The following is a 21583-nucleotide window of genomic DNA, read 5'->3' on the forward strand; positions in this document are numbered from 1 at the left end:
GGCGGCTGGGGCGGTAGGAGGCTGGTGGCAGAATGGGGCAGAGCCTCTGAGTGAGAGAGGAGGAGGAAGGAGGTCACAGGAGGCCTGGGAGCTGATCCTTCCAAAGGCCTGGAGCTCACGAGCGTGTCTACCAGCAAGCAGGCAGCTCAGGGACCCCAGGGCAGGGACAGCCCCCAAGGAGCCAGGGCACGGAGGCAGCAGCCTCTCCACTGAGTGAGCGGCCAGCAGGCTGCCGCACAAGCTGCTCCCCAGACTCGGCTGAGTTCCTCGCCACCACTGGGCAGCCTGTCCTCACCGTTGGTCTCTGCTGACTGTGGTTGGCACAGCAGGCGAGGCTGCCGAGAGCGAGGGCAGCTCAGGGCCACAAGAGACGTGCGGCACAGCCACTGCTGGCGGGCGAGGGCGCAGGGCCACGCCTCGGGCACCGGCCCCTCCCTCCTGGCCCCCTGGCGGCTCCTCACCGACAAGACAGGGCCTTGTGATCGCACACCTGGATGAGCGCCCCGGAGAAATGAAAGCACGCGTTACGGCAGCCCCTTCCCAACAGCCCTACGTGGGGACGAGGCGCAGGTTTGGCCCCGCAGCACGGGGGCCACAGCCATGACCCGACGGTCATGGTTCTCTCTCCAGAGAACCAGGCGGCCCGCCAAGGCTGGCCCCTGCCTTGCACAGCGTGCGCGATTTCTCCGCTGCAAGGGCCAGATGCCCACAGCCGGCCCTTGGGGCACGGGGGCCGTGTCCTCACAGGCCCAGGTCGTGGGCCCTCCTGTGCCAACAGTCACCTGCCTGCACATGACATGCCTTCCAGCCGTGCATCTTCTCCTCCTTACAACGTTTCTCTAACCTGCTTCTCACTCCCCGATGACACAGACTCACGGCGACAAGCGCTAATACAACCTGAGGAATACAAGACTGCATCCCACACCACTTTAAGCTGAGTCCTGGCAAAGAGCCGCCCACGTGTCCTGTTTCAGAGGTAATCCTGGGCACACGGACTCCTTGTCCTTCAGCGCTGGTCATTTCCTCAAACTGCAGGACAGAAGGAAGAGTGTCTCCTCCCAAGTGCCGCGTCTACAGGGTACAGCAGAGGCCCGACACTGACGCCAGCAGTTCTGAGGCAGAAATGGGTCAGGCTGAGCTAGGAGCTGCAGGCAAGCTTTCTATTTATAGCCTCCTTGAGGAAAGCGGTGTCTCTGAACGTAGGCCTTTGGGGAAACGGGGGCTAGGAGGTCCTGTATTGTGGCACCAGAGCTGCCTCCGCCCGGCCCCCGGCCCGAGATCTGGGAGCAGAGCTGGCCCCCAGCAGCCTGTCCTGGACAGAGCGTCTGCCTGCTGGTGGGGGACGACGCTGGGGACAAAGGGGCTCCTCTCCAGACGCCACGGGCTCCTGAGACTCACTCACCAGGTGGCCTCCAGGCTGCTCCTCATGCTGGTGGCCAACCCCGCGCCCATCCACAAGGCGTCCCGTGTTGCCTCTCGCGGACCTTCCGCTGCGTGGCACCCCCCAGCGGGTTCCTCCTGCCGGCCCGTGCCCGGGAATGACGACGCCCGAGGTGCCCCTCGCTCCTCCGCACTCGCTCGTTGCTGCTGTTCAGCTGCTCAGTCGTGTCCAACTCTGCAACCCCGTGGACTGCAGCACGCCAGGCTTCCCTGTCCTCCACTATCTCCTGGAATTTGCTCAGATTCAGGTCCACTGACTTGTGATGCCATCCTCTGTCGTCCCCTTCCCCTCCTGCCCTCCATCTTTCCCAGCCTCAGGGTCTTTTCCAGTGAGGCAGTTCTTTGCATCGGGTGAGAAAAGTGTTGCAGCTTCAGCTTCAACATCAGCCCTCCCAGTGAGTATTCAGGATTGATTTCCTTTAGGAACCACCTACTAATATGTGTCCAGACACACTGACTGTGGAAATAAAGGTTTTATTCTAAAGACCCTTCTCCTCTTAAAGTCCTTCAGGGCCCCTGAGCAGAACGAAGACCCTTGTGGTTGGAGCAGACCCTTCCTGACAGACACTGGAGGGCACCACATCTGAGGGCTGACCAGCCAGGAGGAGCAGGCTGGTCTCCAGGCTCCCAATCACCCTCCCGCCCACATCATCCTCACAGCCAGGGGCCACAGTGTCCCCTGCTCCAGTGAGACCCTGGGCGCCCCTGGCCAGCACCTGCAGCAGCCCAGATCTCACAGTCTCCATTAATTCCATTACAAGTGTCCACCCACAGGTGTGCATTTGTGGGTACGTGTTAGGTGTGATCTTTCTGAGACCACGACCTCAGGAATCTCCTGGCAACCCAGTGGTTAGGACTTGGCACCCACCGCCAGTGGCCCGGGTTTGATCCCTGCCCGGGGAGCTAAGATCTCACAAGCCACACGCAGCACAGCTGAAAAAACAAGCAAATAGCAGCAACAAAACCTGCCTTTTCCCGCCGTCTTATGAGTTCACGTCGTGGAGCTCCACACCGTGACTTCTCCCACCTCTGTGCCCAGCAGGACCCCCAAGCAGGCCCGTGAAGCAGGGTCTCACCTCTGCTGACACACCCCCTGCATCTGCGTGGCATCCCACGAGCTGCCGTGCTCGGCCTGTGCACACACGGCTGTCGCTGGTCCACACCTGGCTCTTCGCTCCACATGGCTCTGCCCCCTCCTCCTTCTTCACTCCTCTCCCCGGCTGGAGCCCTCTCTGCTGTGCTCCCGGGACCTGGAGCTTGGGGTCAGCCTCACACAGGGCTGGGGCTGCGCTAGTGGGAGTCCAGCACAGTCTCCCCAGGAGCCCGTGTTTCTGCCACCACAGGCAAAGCTAAACAGTCTCCCCGTGTCCTCCTTCTGTGGGGTGGCCTGATTTCCGGGAGAGAAAGTTCTAGGTCAAAGGTCACATATCATTTCCGCTTTGCCAGACTGCTTTCCAAACAACCATCCCTCCAGACACCACCACTATCATCAGGACACACATCGTTGCTTCGATGGAGTTTGCTTCTCATGGGAAGTCTGACTGCAGGGCGATCAAGGCAGTCAATTCTAAAGGAAAGCCACCCTGAATTTTAAGTTGGGAAACGTGATTCTCACACTTTATTCTTCTTTTTCAAAACTGTGTAACTTATTCTTGTTCGTTGCGTCTCCACGTGTAAGTTTTAGAAGCAGCTTGTCTCTATCTACAAAAAGACTTGCTGGGATTTTCACTGGAATTCTAATTAATTTGTAGATCAACTTAAGGAGAACTGAGATCTTCACTATGTTGAGTCTTTCTGTGAATGGACATGTACGGCTCTCCATTTATTTGTCTTAAAGCCCTTCCCTCGTGCGCTGCCTGAGTCTCTGTGCTGCAGCTGAAACTCACACGGCATTGTGCTCCCGCCCCACTTCAGCCCCTCTTGGCGGCGACGGGTCTTCACTGCAGCATGCGAGCTTCCTCTGGCTGCGTGCAGGGCCTTCTCCCGCGGCGCACAGGCTCTACAGCACACGCGCTCAGTGGTGCAGCACGTGGGCTTACTTGCTCTGTGGCAGGTGGACTCTTAGTTCTTGGACCAGGGATGGAACCATGTCCCCTGCAGTGGAAAGTGGATTCTTAACCACTGGACCACCAGGGAAATCCGTCTTTATAAGCTCTTAAATATAATCTGTGTAACGCTCAATCAAAAGTAAAGAGTATATCAGGAAATAAGATGCATTCAGAGGAACAGGTGGCAGAAACTGACCCAACAGAGATGAAGACAGTGGAGCTATTTGACAAGGACTTTAAAAGAAATACACTAAATGGGCTCAAGGAGTGAAAGAAGATGAACAAATCTGGGGGCGGGGAGCCCTGGACACAAACAAAATGAAGCTTCTAAGGAGAAACAGAATAACTAAGCTCAAGAGCTCAGCGGTGGCTGTGACGGCAGGCCTACAGGTAAGACAGCGAGTCAGTGAAGCAGAAGGCAGCTCAGAGGGGGCCGTGCAGACTGAGGCAGAGCGCGAAAGCGCGTGCAAGCTGGTGAAAAGCGCAACAGACACTGGGGTTCAGCGGAAAGGTCAAGAATACTTCTAACTGAGTTCTAGATGAAGGGCAGAAAGAGAGTGAGGCATCCAAAACACGTGAGGAAATACAAGCTGAGACTTTCCCCAGACGGACGAGAGAAGTTGGGCCACAGAGTCCAGGAGCGCAGTGAGCACCGAGCCACAGAGTCCAGGAGCGCAGTGAGCACCGAGCCACAGAGTCCAGGAGTGCAGTGAGCACCGAGCCACAGATTCCAGGAGCGCAGTGAGCACCGAGCCACAGATTCCAGGAGCGCAGTGAGCACCGAGAAGGGGAGACACAGGGAAACATACCCAGGCACAGCACAGCAAACCTGATGACTGAGAATAAAGAAGAAAGCTTAGAGCACCTGGGAAGACATGCCATCTTCAAAGGAGTGATAGTAAGAATGACAGAAAGCATGGAAACCAGAAGACAGTGGAACAACATCCTCGGAATGCTAGCAGAAATAAAAGCCAGCTTATACTTCTACACCCAATGAACATGTTCCTGAAAACTAAAGAACGTAAAGAAGTTTTCAGAGAAAAAAAACTGGCAGAATCCATCGCCAGGAAGCCCACACCAAATGAAATACTAGGTGCTCTCCAGGGAGGGGAGAAAAAGGGACCCCATTTGGAAGTTCAAAATGCTAGGGCTGAAGAGGGCCTGGTTTCAATCCCAGGTCAGGGAACTCAGACCCACAAGCCACATGGTCAAGAAAGAAAGGTAAGGACTCAGCCAGGTGAATCAGGTGAGTTAAAAATGGCCAGTGACATAATTCCCAGTGAACTCCACAGGCCCCCACTGTGGCCCCCACACTCTGGGAGGGGTCCAGTGCATGCGTGGTGGTGACCTGCTGTACTCAGCTTTGTGGGGTATCTCAAAATCGACAAGCACAGGTGAGAAATGCGGGGGAGGTCCTTCCAGACCTTCCTTTCCCTCCTCAGGAATTTTACTCAGATCTCGATTTTATCTCCTTCAGCTGGGCACCACTTCTTCCTTTCAGTCTGCAGACAGCTGGCCACGCTCCTCACCAGCTCCAGTCTGCAGGTTACCCTTCTGGGCCTGGCCTTCCCCTCCATCAGGGAGTTTCCCTCCATGAGCGATTTCTCTGTTCTGCTCAATGTTGAATCCTCAGCACCTACAACACACTCAGGCACGCAGGAGTCAAGGAATACATTTAGGTTAGACACTGAATTCTTACCATTCATTGCCTATGTTCAGAGAAGGCAATGGCACCCCACTCCAGTAATCTTGCCTGGAAAATCCCATGGACGGAGGAGCCTGGTAGGCTGCAGTCCATGGGGTCGCTAAGAGTCAGACATGGCTGAGCAACTTCACTTTCACTTTTCACTTTCATACATTGGAGAAGGAAATGGCAGCCCACTCCAGTGTTCTTGCCTGGAGAATCCCAGGGCCGGGGGAGCCTGGTGGGCTGCCGTCTGTGGGGTCGCACAGAGTCGGACACGACTGAAGTGACTCAGCAGCGGCAGCAGCAGCAGCATTGCCTATGTTAGCTGAACAGATTACACCCATGGATTACAGATCTTTTTAAGTTACAAAATTGCCTCTTTCTTTCAAAACCACTGTCTCTGTCTTGCTCTCCAGCTCCAGTTGTCAGAATCCTGAGATCCAACTTTGCTCCAAGTCAGAGAACTGACTCGCTGACGTCCCGGGCCCTGCGAGGCTTCATCCTCTCGCCACGTGGGCTGCTGGCCTGGGGATCAGGTCCAGCCCACTGGGGCGTGACTAAGTCGGCCCCGCCCCCGACACAGCGTGAGGCCCGCCCAAGGCCCCGCCCCCGCCTGGTGCCGCGGGCGCGAGGCCCCGCCCCCACTCTGCGCCCCGCCCCACCGCGGGCCCCAACACTGAGGATCGGGTCCAGCCCCGCAGGCCCCGCCCGACGCAGCGTGAGGCCCGCCCAAGGCCCCGCCCCCGCCTGGTGCCGCAGACACGAGGCCCCGCCCCCACCCTGCGCCCCGCCCCAGCGCGGGCCCCAAGGCAGCCCCTCGGTGGGAGGTAGGCCGTGTTCCTCCGGGCGTGCAGGCTGGAGACAGTCCGTCGTCGTGTCTAAGTCAGTCACTCCCGCAGTCTATCAGCAGGTGGGCCAAACAGATGACTGACCGGCCCGAAGTCAGTTCCCACCGACGCAGCTTTGGCCTTCCTGTGTGTGGACGTGCGCCGGGCGCTACTGAGGTTACGCAGCCCGGGGAGACGCGCGCTTGCGAGAAGGGTCTAGGGGTTCGCTAGGTCGGGTCCCCCCCCACGCGACTGAAGAACGGACGCTTTTGAGTTCTCTCGGGGCGGGGCCCGTGAGGCGGACCCCCGCGGGAGGAGCGAACACCGGCGCGCTCCGATGACGTCACGGCGCCCGAGTGCGCCTCCCGCGTGCGCGCCCCCTGCGGGCCCTCCTCCCGGGGCACGCTGGGAGCCACGACGCGCGGCGCGCAGTCTGCGCCTGCGCGTTGCCTCTTGGCTTGCTTCTCCCGCGTGATCGTGGGATCCGCTCTTTGGGGTCCTGCAAGTTACACAACCGAGGGCTGGCCAGTCAGACTTTCCTTCTCAAGTTGAGTAACCCCCCGACCTTATTCCCCGCAGAACCGACCCTGGGAAGGACAGACAGCCCTGGCAGAGCGCACTCGCCCGGGTGGCGCCCGGCCTTGTGCTGGGCCTTGGGATAGCCACCCGGCCTCGTGCAGCTTTGGCCCGAGGCCCTGGGAGGTGGGCGGGCAGCTCCCGTGGGGAAGAGAATGACGTAAGTGGGACAGCGCCTCGGTGGCTCTGGGCTCAGGTTGTGACAAGGGCTAGCTGAAAACTGTCAGCCTGTGGAGACTGGTTGCGGATATTGAATACGTCTGAACAGTTGTTACAGTTAAACGCTCCGGGAAACAAACTCACTCAGAAGGACAGCGTGGATAGTGGAGTGCGGTTTAGTACACCAGCGGTCAGAGGCAGAGTCTCCTCTTTAGCTAGGGACCCTGATCGACTTTTGTGAAAACCTTATATATCTAAGTGTACTGCTCAAGCCCACATCCCCAAATTCCTTAACCCTAGCCTGGACAGTGTTAAAGGGAGATACAATCAGGTTGCAGCCATGATTCATAATCAGAAGGGGCAGCTGGTTATACACTGTGCTGCCGCTGCTAAGTCGCTTCAGTCGTGTCCGACTCTGTGCGACCCCATAGACGGCAGCCCACGAGGCTTCCTCGTCCCTGGGATTCTCCAGGCAAGAACACTGGAGTGGGTTGCCATTTCCTTCTCCAATGCATGAAAGTGAAAGGTGAGAGTGAAGTCGATCAGTCGAGTCCGACTCTAGCAACCCCATGGACTTCAAGGCTCCTCCGTCCATGGGATTTTCCAGGGAAAAGTACTGGAGTGGGTGCTGTTGCCACACCAATGGGGGCCGTAAAGATTACAGAGGCGATTGACTACATAGGGGATTATTGCATTCTTTTTGGCCATGGGAAATCTTGGTATAGAATCTGGTGTTTATCAGTCCGGGAGTACAATTGGGCCGTAGGTATGTTATCCCCATGGCTACCAGGCACATAGTCCAAAGTTCACTGAAAATGCAAGATGGAGTTTCCTTCTTTCTCAAGATGGAGTCAGCTCGGCATGTCCCTCTCCTCCTCCACAGTGACGCGCCGTGGCCATGGCGTTAGTTGCTTACGAGTCTGTCCACATAGTTACGTATATTCATGGATACATACCTATTCTTTGTTGTTCAGTTGCTAAGTCGTGTCTGTCCCTTTGTGACTCTGTAGGCTGCAACACACCAGTCTTTCCTGTCCTTCACCATCTCCCAGAGTTTGCTCAAACTCGTGTCAGTTGAGTCAGTGATGCCATCCAACCATCTCATCCTCTGTCATCCCCTTCTCCTCCCGCCCTCAATCTTTCTCACCATCAGGGTCTTTTCAGTGAGTTTGCCCTTTGCATCATCAAGTATTGGAGCTTCAGCATCAGCCCTTCCAATGACTATTCAGGGTTGATATCCTTTACTATAGATTGGTTTGATCTCCTTGCAGTCCATGGGGCTCTCAAGAGTCCTCCAACACCACAGTTCAAAAGCATCAGTTCTTCAGTTCTCGGCCTTCTTTATGGTCCAACTCTCACATCCATACATGACTACTGGGAAAACCACAGCCTTGACTACACAGACCTTAGTCACAAAGTGATGTCTCTGCTTTTTACTACACTGTCTAGGTTTGTCGTAACTTTCCTTCCAAGGAGCAAGTGTCTTTTAATTTTGTGGCTGCAGTCTTTGTCCGCAGTAATTTTGGAGCCCAAGGAAAGAAAATATGTCACTGTTTCCACTTTTCCCCTCTATTTGCTATGAAGTGATGGGGCTGGATGCCATGATCTTAGTTTTTTGAAAGTTGAGTTTTAAGCCAGCTTTTTCACTCTCCTCTTTGACCAGCAGCAAGAGGCTCTTTGGTTTCTCTTCACTTTCTGCCATTAGAGCGGTATCGTCTCCATATCTGAGGTTGGTGCTATTTCTCCCAGCTTGTACTTCCTCCAGCCTGGCATTTCACATGATGCCCTCTGCAGAGAAGTTAAATGAACAGGGTGACAATATGCAGCCTTGCCATACTTGTGTTTGGTATGTCACAGACCCTCCCGTGTGTGCCCATGAAACTTTTAGCCAAGACAGAGTCTGCCACAGAGCCCTGTGAGTAGCTTAGCATCATTGCCCTTTGACCTCCAAGGAGCCTTTCTGTTCGTGTTAGGGGCGGTCTCTTGGCTTCTAGAATGAGGAATATATGTGGTTTAGGCGGGGGCCCAGCCTCCTCCCTTAATTGTCCTGCTATTCTTGTCTTCCAGTTTCCTCCACAGGGAATGAATCTCCAGTTGCTTTACCCTGGGGGTGGAAGGGGGCATCTACTTTCTTGCCGTGGTCAGAAGTCTGAAATGCGCCTTAGGGGGTTAGAATCGGGGCATCCACGGGCGGATTCTTTTCAGATTCCGGGCTCGGCCTTTTCCAGCTCCTAGAGGCTGCCTGTCTCCACCCTCAAGCCCTCAAGGCTCGGCGACTCCGGCTGCTGCTTCCGTTGTCGCTCTTCCTCTGATTTTGGCTGGTCTGCTTCTCTCTTACGGATCTTCATGATGACGTGGGCCTGCCCAGGTCGTCCAGGATGGTCTCCCCATCTCAGGGTTCTTAACTTGGTCGCATCTGCAGAGACCCCTTTACTAAGGTAACTTGCAGCTTTGGGGATTCGGGCCTGGGCGCCTCTGGGGGCTGTTATTCTGCCTGCTGTTCCTTCTGCCTCATTTTTACTTGTAGAACGGAACTGTGTGCACAGGAGCAGTGGGAGCGCACACGCAGATGTCAGGCCGTTTTCTTCTGGAGGATGAGAGCTTGGGTCTCCATTCCCTAGGCTGCCGTGCTCGACCCTGGCAGAAGCGGAACCCCACCCGCCTGCCCTCCCCACCCCGTGTCCCCCCCGCCCCTTGTGCGTCCCCACCTTACTGTGTCGCCCCAGGTATGCCACGTGAACTCCAACACTCGTGAGTAATAACACACCGCCCTGAAGTTTCCTAACGATCTTTGCTGAAGGCTGCCGTGCAGTCACGAGGGTGGGCCAAGTCATGACGCGCATGGTAAGGCCAAGAGGGGAGTGAGGCAGGTGTGTTGTGACGCTTTTACCGTTTTCCTGATAGACGTTTAGATTGTTGCAGGTTTGGACAGCTGCAAAACGCTGTAGACATTTTGAACATGTCTCCTTGGCTCATGCGTGAATATTCCTCTTGATTGACACACAGAAATGGAGGGGTGTGTAGTGCTTACCCAAGCCACGCTCCGCATTTGTTACCTGAAAATCTGGGCTTGCTTCATTGTGGATCTCGAGCCAAAAGACACAAACAAGCCAAAGATGGGAGCAGAAAGGCTCTGTTATTCAGAGCGAGTGAGGAGGACCCCGGTGCCCTTTCCCATAGCGCTGTCTCCCGCCAGGGTCCAAGGCTTGGGTGATTGACCTCAGGAGGGTCGGAGGAGGTCACCTCCACCCCTTCCGTCCAGTAGGTCCGGTGGCTGAGACCGCGGGCTCGTGGTCGCCAGAGAAACAGAACCGAGAGTCTTTACAGCTGGTGTACCGCCTTCGGTGCTGTTGCTTCTCTCGCCTGATGGCAGTGCTGGTTTCCGCATTCCTTTTCCCCTTGAGACCAATTGCTAAGACCTGTTTAAGAGCCGGTGTCCTGCCCAGGCTTAGATCACGAAATGGCTTTGGCCAAAATGGCTTCTCGTCTGTCAGGAAAGCCGTGCCTGTTTCTCTTTCCCGGGACACCTTACCATGTCTGTGTGTGCGTGCACGCACAGACACACACACACGCACCCCCTGCCACGCCTGCTTACACACACACGCATTTCACATGCATTTCATCAGCCGGGACAAATATCGTCTTTTAAGAAGTGTACCAGGTATCTGATCTCCCTGCTCTGGGAAACGCCCACGTCCGCCTGCGGGTGGGAGGAGGCAGAGGAAGCCCGGGCCGCGCGGTTCCGCGGGGTGGTCGCGGCCCCCTGCGCCCGCCTCCCCGGGCGCTGCCTCCCCGCGAGGCGGCCTGCCCCGGTGCTGGGCGGCCAAGTGGAAAGTCCGCCAGGGACGGCGGGTTCCGCCTGGGAGCTCAGCGGAAAGCGGCGCAGCCTTGCTCGGGGGCACAGGCTCGGCGCGCGTCTCGGAAAGACCCCGGGCCGGCGGGGAGGCCTGGGGTCCCGCCGTGGGGTCCCCGGTGGGCGAGCGCCCGCCTCGGGGCGGGTCGGCCCGGGCGCCGCCAGGCCCCGCCCCCAGGGCCCCGCCCGGGCCGTGACCCTCCCGCCTGGCGGAAGAGGCGGCTCGGCCCTCGGGTCTGCGGCGGCTGGAGGTGAGATCCGCGGTCCGGGGGGATTTCGGGGTCCTCCGGCCACCGGCCGCGGGGCGGCTGACTCCTGGGCCCGAGAAAAGGCGCGGGCCGGGGGCATCGGGAGTCCTCTCCCTAGGGTGGCCCCGGCCCGCCCCTGCGCTCACCCCAGGCCCCCGGACACATGCGGGGCCTCCGGCGGGCGTGGAAGGCGGCGGCGGCCCTGGGTGGCCCCGCACGGGCCGCGGCGCGCCCCCGCTCCCTGCCGCCCCCGGCGCCCCGCAGAGGTAACCGCGCGGCGCCCGGGGGAGGCTGGGCCGTACCCGAGGCGGAAGGGACGCAGGCCTGTGTCCGGCGCGGTCTTGCGCAGCAGCTTTTAAGTCGCCGCGCTTTTAAGCGTTAATCAGGGGCCGTTATTGAGATCGCTGGCCGTGAGTCGGCCAGGGAGCAGCTTGGCTGGTGGGAGTCCTGATTCCCAAGGAGGCCGTGGGCGGGACGCGTTCTTGTTCCTGCCCGGATCAGGCAGCCTCACCGGGGGCTTGTGAGGAGGCTGTACACACAGCTGTCTTTGGGGATGTGTATACTTTCTCATGGATTTTCAAAGGGATGGGTGTCCATTGGAGGCTACGAAGCCCCGGCGTCAACGGAAGAATACTCAGGAGAAGTCGGGTCAGGGCTGGGGCGTCTCAGCTGCTGGGATCTGCTTCCTACCAGGGAGAGGCGAGAGCCCTCCTGTCAGGCTGGGAGCCAGGCAGCTGCAGGGCGAGGGCGCAGGTGGGGAGCAGTGTTGGTCTGTGGGGCCTGGGACCGCCTGCTGGCCCCCTTCCTGGGATGACAGGACTCTGAGTCAGGGCTGGGCTGGCCACACCCTGGGTTGGGGGTGGGGTGGGTCTGGTTTTGCTCTGGGCAGTGAGCTGGGTGGCCTCTCCAGGGATGGCCCATCCCGTGATGACGTGTGGAGTGGCCCGGCACCCGTGCCCTGGCCTGTTTCTTAGCAGGTTCCCTGCCGGGCCGCGCAGACGCGCGTCTGTGACTCTTGCCTGACTGTTAGCACCGGAGCTCTCCCAGCAGGAGAGGAGTGAGAGCCTCTGCCTGAGCTGGCTTTCTGCCAGCTCCGTCAGCCTGCAGATGGAGGGGCGTCCCCCGTTGAGCCAGGCCAGGCCGTGCCAGGCTCAGACACACACGAGTGAGACATTGTTCTCCCAGGAATCTCACATGGGCCTGGGTCACCCTGTTTCCGGAGACCTGGGAAGGCATGCGTTCCAGGCTCTGGTCTTCACTGAACGGTTGCTCTTTGTATGAAACCCACTCCCTGCCCCGAACCCAGGCAGCCCCCCAGCTCCTGGCTTCCCCTGGGCTCCTCTCCTGCGGGCCCCACCTTCTGGGCCACAGGCAGCAGCAGCTCTGCGTGGCCCTGCTGAGGTCTCAGGGCCTGCGCCCTCCTATCCCAGACCTGCTGGCCAGAGGCCTCCCTCCGCTCAGCCTCCTTGGTGAGCTGGCTTCTCGGGGGCAGGTCCCTGGGCTGAGTCAGAGTGAGGTGGAGGGCATGCCCTGCACCGATTGCCAGCACCCGGAGGGATCGTGGGAGCAGGTGCCCCGGGTGGCTGCTCGAGTGCAGGTCACTGGGCCTGGGGTCCCCAGCCCACCTGTCCAGGGCCCCTGAAGCCAGTGCCCCTGAGGAGCTGCTGGTGACCACAGGCACCTGCCCCCCCATGCAGGGGCTTCGGGCTGGGGAGGGCCCAGGTGCGTCCTGGGAGTCAGCTCCAGCCCCTGTGCCCCGAGCTGAGTCTCCAGGCCTTCTGGCCCACAGGCCCCCTCCTCCCCCGCTGCCCCGGCTCAGGCAGGGAAGAGGCAGAGCTTTGGGTGGCAGGCTCGCTTTTCCGCTTCCTCCTGTGCGGGTGGTGCCCAGGAGGCTGCGAGTGGGGGCTGGGGTATGAGCGCTGCCTCTGCTCCCGCAGTGGCGCCCCGAGCTCTGCGGCTTGTGGTGTCTTTGCCAGGGAGCCCCCTCCCTGGCGGTGAGGCGGATAGAGGCATGGAGGCAGGGAAGCGCGGCAGGCGGGAGCCTCTCCTCGGGTGTGCTTTCCTGGGCCTGTGGGGTGCTGCCCGCCAGTGGCTCTGGCCTGTCAGACCTTGAGAGCTTGGCTGAAATGTTTTCCTATTTCCCCTGCCTCTGCCAGGAAACCCTTCACTTCACACCATGAAGCTGGACATCCAGTGTGAGCAGCTGAGCGACGCCCGCTGGACGGAGCTGCTGCCTCTGATCCAGCAGTACGAGGTGGTCAGGTAGGACCGCCGTGCCCGCTGACCTGGGGGCCCACCCTTCCGGGGGTGAGCTGTGGTCCCAGGTCATATCATTTAGAGAAGGTCGAGGTGTCAGTCACTCCATTGTGTCCAACTCTCCGCGACCCCATGGACTGTAGCCCCCCCAATCCTCTCTCCATGGGCTTCTCCAGGCAAGAATACTGGAGTGGGTTGCCATTCCCTTCTCCAGGGGATCTTCCTGACCCAGGATCGAACTCGGGTCTCCCTTGTTGCAGGCAGACTCTTTACTGGCTGAGCCACCGGGGAGACCCTCACACTTGTAGACGCGCGACACAGACCTTGCGTGTTTTTCTGCAGCGTGAAGTATTGCTCTCTCTGTACTTTTCCAGCCGTTTGAAGGTAAACTCTGGAGAAGGCGATGGCACCCCACTCCAGTACTCTTGCCTGGAAAATCCCATGGACGGAGGAGCCTGGTAGGCCGCAGTCCACGGGGTCGCTAAGAGTCAGACATGACTGAAGCGACTTAGCAGCAGAAGGTAAACTCATTCTGGCTGGACCTGCAGGTCGGAGTGTCCCCTTCCCCTGGGCATGAAGGTGCTGCAGCCTGCTCCTGGGGGCAGTATGCCCCCTGCCCTCCCAGGCTGTGGCCGAATCTGAGCCCAGACTAGCCCTCTAACCCAGAAGTTCCTCAGGGCTCACAAGCAAGAGACAAGAGCCTGTCTGCTTCACGTTTTCCTTTTGGATTCATTTAAAGTAGCCTTAGGTTTACGGAAGAGTCACAAAAACGAGGCAGGGTCCCCTGTGCCCCATCGCCTGGGGCGCTGGTCAAGGTGAGGCGCCGACACGGCCTGGGCTCACGTCACCGGCTTGTCTGAGTGCGTTGTGCAGCCCCCACGGCCCCTCCCGTCTGTGATGGCCCCTCTGTCCCCCTGGTCTTTGGCTGCCTGACGGTGGGGTCTGCCTGCTGGGCTCTGCTGAAGGTCCTCTGATGCCTTCCCATGGTTGAGTCACGCGTCTTTGGGCAGACAGCACAGTGGCAGTGTGTCCTGCCTGGCATGCTGTGCCGTGGGGGCATTGTGCCGGTGGTGCCACACGGTCACGCCTGGTGGTCACCGTGGCTGCTGATGAGGGGGTCTTGCCGGTTCTCGGGGTGAGACACCTTCAGACTCTGCTAACATTTTGCTTCTGCTCAGAGCTTTGCCCACCTGTCTTTGCATCTGTTGGTGGGTCTTGCCAGACAGCATTACTGGGACTTTGTCCAACTGGAGTTCTGATTTCTGCATCCCTTCCACACTTATTGATTGTCTTTTCCGGGTGAGAGCTGGCATCCCTCCCACCTGTGTCGACTCGATTGTTTTCTTAGTTGCATGGCAGTGGCGCTGGGTCGCGCTCTGGCACGTTCCGCGCTGGCCTCCCCGGGACCTGCAGCGGGGCCGTGCCCTCGAGCTGTTACGTCTGGAGGACTGAGAAACCTCCAGGTTTGTCTCCTGGAGGTGGACAGGCACTGTACCCGCTGCCTGTGCCCCGTGGAAGCTGTGGAGGCACGCGTCCCTCCGTGTGCCGTTATCTTCAGTTGCCATCAGTTTCACGAGATGCTCCACTCACGTTTTCCTCTTTCATCGTAAGATGTGTTGTGACCTACGTTGTTCAGTGTTGGCCCAAGTGAAAGGTTGTTGCTGGGCCGTGAAAGATGCCGGGATTCTTGGCCTCCGCAGGAGAAGAATTCAATCCAGGGCCAGTGACGAGGCTTGATCACTCAGACCTTTTGTGTGATAAAGTTTTATTAAAGCACAAAGGAGACAGCTTCTGAACAGACATCAGAAGGGGGCAGAAAGAGTGCCCCCCTGCTAGTCTGTAGCTGGATGTTATATAGCTACTAGCAGTGTGCTAATTAGAGAAAGGGCTTCCCTTGTGGCTCAGTTGGTAAACAATCCACCTGCAATGCGGAGACCCGGGTTCGATCCCTGGCTTGGGAAGATCCCCTGGAGAAGGGAAGGGCTACCCACTCCACTGTTCTGGCCTGGAGAATTCCATGGACTGTAAAGTCCCTGGGGTCGCAAAGCGTCAGACACGACAGGGCGATTGTGCCCTCCAAGAGTCTGCTTCCCAGTCCTGTGTAGGTTCTGGCAGCTCAGTAGTAGGGTTGATGGTGACCTCCTCCGAGAGGGCTCACGCCATGCCCAGGCCTGCTGCACCCAGAGCCCCTGTCCCTGCGGCAGTCCACTGCTGACCTGTACCTCCAGCGAACTAAAATGGACTGAAATGGGTGAATTTAACTCAGATGACCATTATATCTACTACTGTGGGCAGGAATCCCTTAGAAGAAATGGAGTAGCCATCATGGTCAACAAAAGAGTCCAAAATGCAGTACTTGGATGCAATCTCAAAAATGACAGAATGATCCCTGTTTGTTTCCAAGGCAAACCATTCAGTATCACGGTAATCCAAGCCTATGCCCCAACCAGTAATGCTGAAGAAGCTGAAGTTGAACAGTTCTATGAAGACCTACAAGACCTTTTAGAACTAACACGCAAAAAAGATGTCCTTTTCATTATAGGGGACTGGAATGCAAAAGTAGGAAGTCAAGAAACACCTGGAGTAACAGGCAAATTTGGCCTTGGAATGCGGAATGAAGCAGCGCAAAGGCTAATAGAATTTTGCCAAGAGAACGCACTGGTCACAGCAAACACCTTCTTCCAACAACACAAGAGAAGACTCTACACATGGACATCACCAGATGGTCAACACCGAAATCAGATTGATTATATTCTTTGCAGCCAAAGATGGAGAAGCTCTATACAGTCAGCAAAAACAAGACCAGGAGCTGACTGTGGCTCAGATCATGAACTCCTTATTGCCAAATTCAGACTTAAATTGAAGAAAGCAGGGAAAACCACTAGATCATACAGGTATGACCTAAATCAAATCCCTTAGGATTATACAGTGGAAGTGAGAAATAGATTTAAGGGACTAGATCTGATAGATAGAGTGCCTGATGAACTATGGAATGAGGTTCGTGACATTGTACTGGAGACAGGGATCAAGACCATCCCCAAGAGAAAAAAATGCAAAAAAGCAAAATGGCTGTCTGGGGAGGCCTTACAAATAGCTGTGAAAAGAAGAGAAGCAAAAAGCAAAGGAGAAAAGGAAAGATATAAGCATCTAAATGCAGAGTTCCAAAGAATAGCAAGGAGAGATAAGAAAGCCTTCCTCAGTGATCAATGCAAAGAAATAGAAGAAAACAACAGAATGGGAAAGACTAGAGATCTCTTCAAGAAAATCAGAGATACCAAGGGAACATTTCATGCAAAGATGGGCTTGATAAAGGACAGAAATGGTATGGACCCAGCAGAAGCAGAAGATATTAAGAGGTGGCAAGAATACACAGAAGAACTGTACAAAAAAGACCTTCATGACCCAGATAACCACGATGGTGTGATCACTCACCTAGAGCCAGACATCCTGGAATGTGAAGTCAAGTGGGCCTTAGAAAGCATCACTACGAACAAAGCTAGTGGAGGTGACAGAATTCCAGTTGAGCTATTTTCAGTCCTAAAAGATGACACTGTGAAAATGCTGCACTCAATATGCCAGCACATTTGGAAAACTCATCAGTGGCCACAGGACTGGAAAAGGTCAGTTTTCATTCCAGTCCCAAAGAAAGGCAATGCCAAAGAATGCTCAAACTACCACACAATTGCACTCATCTCACATGCTAGTAAAGTAATGCTCAAAATTCTCCAAGCCAGGCTTTAGCAATACGTGAACCATAAACTTCCAGATGTTCAAGCTGGTTTTAGAAAAGGCAGAGGAACCAGAGTTCAAATTGCCAACATCCGCTGGATCATGGAAAAAGCAAGAGAGTTCCAGAAAAACATCTATTTCTGCTTTATTGACTATGCCAAAGCCTTTGATCGTGTGGATCACAATAAACTGGAAAATTCTTCAAGAGATGGGAATACCAGACCACCTGACCAGCCTCTTGAGAAATCTGTATGCAGGTCAGGAAGCAACAGTTAGAACTGGACATGGAACAACAGACTGTTTCCACATAGGAAAAGGAGTACGTCAAGGCTGTACATTGTCACTCTGCTTATTTAACTTCTATGCAGAGGACATCATGAGAAACACTGGGCTGGAAGAAGCACAAGCTGGAATCAAGATTGCCCGGAGAAATATCGATAACCTCAGATATGCAGATGACACCACCCTTATGGCAGAAAGGGAAGAGGAGCTAAAAAGCCTCTTGATGAAAGTGAAAGAGGAGAGTGAAAAAGTTGGCTTAAAGCTCAACATTCAGAAAATGAAGATCATGGCATCTGGTCCCATCACTTCATGGGAAATAGATGGAGAAACAATGGAAACAGTGTCAGACTTTATTTTTTGGGGCTCCAAAATCACTGCAGATGGTGACTGCAGCCATGAAATTAAAAGACGCTTACTCCTTGGAAGGAAAGTTAGACCAACCTAGAGAGCATATTCAAAAGCAGAGACATTACTTTACCAACAAAGGTCCATCTTGTCAAGGGTGTGGTTTTTCTAGTGGTCATGTATGGATGTGAGAGTTGGATTATAAAGCTGAGTGCCGAATAATTGACGCTTTTGAGCTGTTGTGTTGAAGACTTTTGAGAGTCCCTTGTATAGCAAGGAAATGCAACCAGTTCATCCTAAAGGAAATCCTTCCTGAATGTTCATTGGAAGGACTGATGTTGCAGCTGAAACTCCAGTACTTTGGCCACCTGATGTGAAGAACTGACTCATTGGAAAAGACCCTGATGCTGGGAAAGACTGAGGGCAGGAAGAGAAGGGGATGACAGAGGATGGTTGGATGGCATCAGCGACTTAATGGACATGAGTTTGGGTGAACTCCGGGAGTTGGTGATGGACAGGGAGGCCTGGCGTACTGCGGTTAATGGGGTTGCAAAGAGTTGGAGACCACTGAGCGACTGAACTGAGCTGAATTAGAGAAAGGTGTCCCAAAACTCAGAGACTGGCACCAGGCCCCTCACCCACAATATGCATTTTGAGATAACACTGGCATCTGGTGAGTCATCCCAAGCCATAAAACAGTTAACAGAAATCTTGAGGAAAGGCAGGTTTCCAAGTAAGGACATCGTGTCATCAACACAGCTTAAGAGAACATTCATGTGAGTAACACATACTGGTGTTAGGCAAGTGGGTTCTGAGTCTTAGGCAGAACCAGCTTGAAGACAGTCTCGGGTGAACACAGTTCATTAACGTGGCTCAAGAGAACATCCGCGTGAGGAAATTGCAGCAGCTCAAGGCTGAGAAGAGGCCTGCAGGAACCAGGTGTTGGCATGGCAACACAAGTTTTAAAAGTGACCCTTTGTAAAATTTGTGTGAAGGTGAAGGTGAAGTCGCTCAGTCGTGTCCGACTCTTCGGACCCTGTGGACTGTAACCTACTAGGCTTCTCCGTCCCTGGGACTCTCCAGGCAAGAACACTGGAGTGGGTTGCCATTTAATCTGACATTTGCAGTTTGTTTCCTGCTGCCGCTTAAGAGAGAGAAAAAATGTCTGGCCCTTGCAGCCTGTTTCCTCCGTTCAGAGCCCCGTGGCCTCCTGCCTGTTGCCCTGTCACAGGACGCCCCCGTCCGCTGTGTGCAGTGACGATGTGTCTGCCCACAGGCTGGACGACTGTGGCCTCACGGAGGTGCGCTGCAAGGACATCGGGTCCGCGCTGCAGGCCAACCCGTCCCTGACGGAGCTCAGCCTGCGCACCAATGAACTGGGCGATGGCGGCGTGCTCCTGGTCCTCCAGGGCCTGCAGAGCCCCACCTGCAAGATCCAGAAGCTCAGGTGCGCCGCCCGTCATTGCTGCCCTGGGCCCCGAGTCTCCCACAGCCGCGGGTGGCTTGTCTTCGTAGGGGGCTGGCTGGCTCTCGGGCCCCCTGACGCCCCGTGTCTCCAGCCTCCAGAACTGCTGCCTGACGGAGGCTGGCTGCAGGGTCCTGCCGGGCGCGCTGCGCTCCCTGCCCAGCCTGCGCGAGCTGCACCTCAGCGACAACCCACTGGGGGATGCCGGCCTGCGGCTGCTCTGTGAGGGGCTCCTGGACCCCCAGTGCCGCCTGGAGAAGCTGCAGTGAGTGTGCCTTCCCCGGGGCCCTGCATGGCCTCGCCGCCCCGGGCACCCCCCGCCATCCCCTGCGTTGTGTGGCGTGTCTGCCCTGGGCAGGCTCCTTCCCAGTTCATCGCCTGCAGGGAGCTTTGAGGCAGCCCAGTGGCCCTGGGGAGCCTAGATAGGGTCAGTGTCAGTTGGAGGAGGCTGAGCCCGACAGGCCCAGCTGGGCCAGGTCTCTACCAGGGAGACAGCCCCCGGCCCCTGTGCTGTCCCGCTTGGGAGCCCACCAGCCTCTGCTGTCTTCATCACCGGGGCGGGGGGAAATGAGACCCGGACGGGTGTCCTCTGGGCCAGGCTCAGGGCTGACTGCTGCCCGCCCCCAGGCTGGAGTACTGCAACCTAACGGCCGCCAGTTGCGAGCCCCTGGCCGCGGTGCTCAGGGCCACGCGGGACCTGAAGGAGCTCGTGGTGAGCAACAATGACATTGGCGAGGCTGGCGTCCAGGTGCTGTGCCGGGGCCTGGCAGAGTCCGCTTGCCAGCTGGAGACGCTCAAGTAAGCTGTGGTCGGGAGTGGAGCAGGGCGGGGCAGGGGCGGGGCGGGGGCTCCCCAGCTCCCGGCGCCTCTTGTGCCCCCAGATTGGAGAACTGTGGCCTCACGGCGGCCAACTGCAAGGACCTGTGTGGGATCGTGGCCTCCCAGGCCTCACTGAAGGACCTGGACCTGGGCAGCAACCGGCTGGGCGACGCAGGCCTGGCAGAGCTGTGCCCCGGCCTGCTGAGCCCCAGCTCCCAGCTCAGGACCCTGTGGTGAGTCCGTCCCCGGGCGGGGTGGGCAGACGGGCACCCCTGAGCGTGTCAGGGTCTCTGTGTTGACGGGGACCCCACCCCGCAGGCTCTGGGAGTGCGACCTCAGCGTCAGCGGCTGCAGAGACCTCTGCCGCATCCTCCAGGCCAAGGAGACTCTGAAAGAGCTGAGCCTGGCGGGCAACGGCCTGGGGGACGAGGGCGCCCAGCTGCTGTGCGAGAGCCTGCTGCAGCCCGGCTGCCAGCTGGAGTCCCTGTGGTGAGGGGCCGTGGGTGCTCGGGGCCGAACGGGGCGGGGTGTGGGGGGCGACAGCGCTGGGGTCCTGGGGGGAGCGGCCAGGAGGGCGCCGTGGCCGCCCAAGCACGGGGCGCACTCGGGGGACCCCAGAAGTGCGGTCCGAGGCGACTGCAGCCCCTGCCGCCCTCAGGGTGAAGTCCTGCGGGTTCACGGCCGCCTGCTGCCAGCACTTCGGTTCCGTGCTGACCCAGAACAAGCGCCTCTTGGAGCTGCAGCTGAGCAGCAACCCGCTGGGCGACGCGGGCGTCCACGTGCTGTGCCAGGCCCTGGGCCAGCCGGGCACTGTGCTGCGGGTGCTCTGGTGAGCTGCTGTGGGGGGGGGGGTATGTCCACTCGGGCTGACGGTGGGGATGCCCAGGACCTAGACCCCCTGGTGCCCCACTATCAGGTGGCCGCCTGGGGGCACGCCCTCCACCTGACCACAGCTCCACCCTCTGCCCAGGGTGGGCGACTGTGAGCTGACAAACAGCAGCTGTGGCGGCCTGGCCTCACTCCTGCTGGCCAGCCACAGCCTGCGGGAGCTAGACCTGAGCAACAACGGCCTGGGCGACCCTGGCGTCCTGCAGCTGCTGGGCAGCCTGGAGCAGCCTGCCTGCGGCCTGGAGCAGCTGGTGTGAGTGGCCGTGGGGCGGGGGTGGCGGGGTGTGGGTGGGCAGGGACAGGCAGGTGAGGTGTGAAGGTGGGGTGGGGCGCTCGGCTCCTCTCACCCCGCTCCCCTCCCCGCTCCTCCCCTGCAGCCTGTATGACATCTACTGGACCGAGGCGGTGGATGAGCGCCTGCGGGCCGTGGAGGAGAGCAAGCCTGGCCTGCGCATCATCTCCTAAGCCTGGTCCCCCACTGGGCTTTAACTGAGAAAAGGTCACATCAGCTCATTTCTGGCAGAGAACTTCAGGCACTTTATTAAAATCCCTTTTTTGGCAGCCGGCGTCTTTGTCCATACTTGGCCCCGTGAGGTGCTGGTGTAGAGTGAGTTTTTCACGACCACTTGTAGTGGCTTGAAGCCAGTCAGGGGTCCAGGGTCCGGGCCAGGAGTGTGCCTGGCAAGCTCCTCCACGGGGCTCCGGCCTGAGCTCCCAGGCGCTGGCAGGACCCCTGCAACCCACCCAGGCCTTCCTCCAGTTTGTGAGAAGAGCGCCCCACCTGCCCTGAGGGGCCCTGGAAGGGGGCCTGCCTCGCCTCAGCCGGCAGCGCCCCCGGCTGCCCGTGTGCAAGCTGCTCCCGGGGCCCGGCTCCCAGCGGTGGCCAGCTCCTGAACGCTCTCCGGGTAGAGAGGCTGGAGCCCTGTGGGCAGAAGGGCAGGGTCCCCCCGCCGTCGAGCTG

General features: G+C 57.8%; 1 protein-coding gene and 1 long non-coding RNA gene across 12 annotated transcripts; one reads left to right on the plus strand and one right to left on the minus strand.

Annotated features, from left to right (window-relative positions):
- Window positions 1–1898: 1898 nt before the first annotated feature.
- Window positions 1899–6360, minus strand: LOC138426587 (uncharacterized). Its single transcript, XR_011251710.1, has 2 exons — window positions 5188–6360; window positions 1899–3534 (listed from the first exon to the last, which is right to left on the minus strand). It is a non-coding gene; the product is annotated as an uncharacterized lncRNA (long non-coding RNA).
- On the plus strand, window positions 5931–21183 carry RNH1 (ribonuclease/angiogenin inhibitor 1). Of its 11 annotated transcripts, none has more exons than XM_069565282.1 (11): window positions 5960–6085; window positions 12995–13100; window positions 13355–14700; window positions 18727–18897; window positions 19010–19180; window positions 19543–19713; window positions 19797–19967; window positions 20053–20223; window positions 20393–20563; window positions 20705–20875; window positions 21000–21183. In XM_069565282.1, the coding sequence occupies exons 3-11, from the start codon at window positions 14447–14449 to the stop codon at window positions 21085–21087; spliced, it is 1539 nt and encodes a 512-aa protein (XP_069421383.1). In that variant the 5' UTR covers window positions 5960–6085; window positions 12995–13100; window positions 13355–14446; the 3' UTR covers window positions 21088–21183. The 11 variants fall into 11 exon arrangements, with proteins under 11 accessions (XP_069421390.1, XP_069421383.1, XP_069421386.1 ...); XM_069565285.1 differs by having other exon boundaries at window positions 6033–6549; XM_069565284.1 differs by lacking the exon at window positions 5960–6085 and adding an exon at window positions 10001–10398.
- Window positions 21184–21583: the final 400 nt, after the last annotated feature.

This window comes from Ovis canadensis, chromosome 21 (genome assembly GCF_042477335.2).
Source record: "Ovis canadensis isolate MfBH-ARS-UI-01 breed Bighorn chromosome 21, ARS-UI_OviCan_v2, whole genome shotgun sequence".
Classification (NCBI taxonomy): Eukaryota; Metazoa; Chordata; class Mammalia; order Artiodactyla; family Bovidae; genus Ovis; species Ovis canadensis.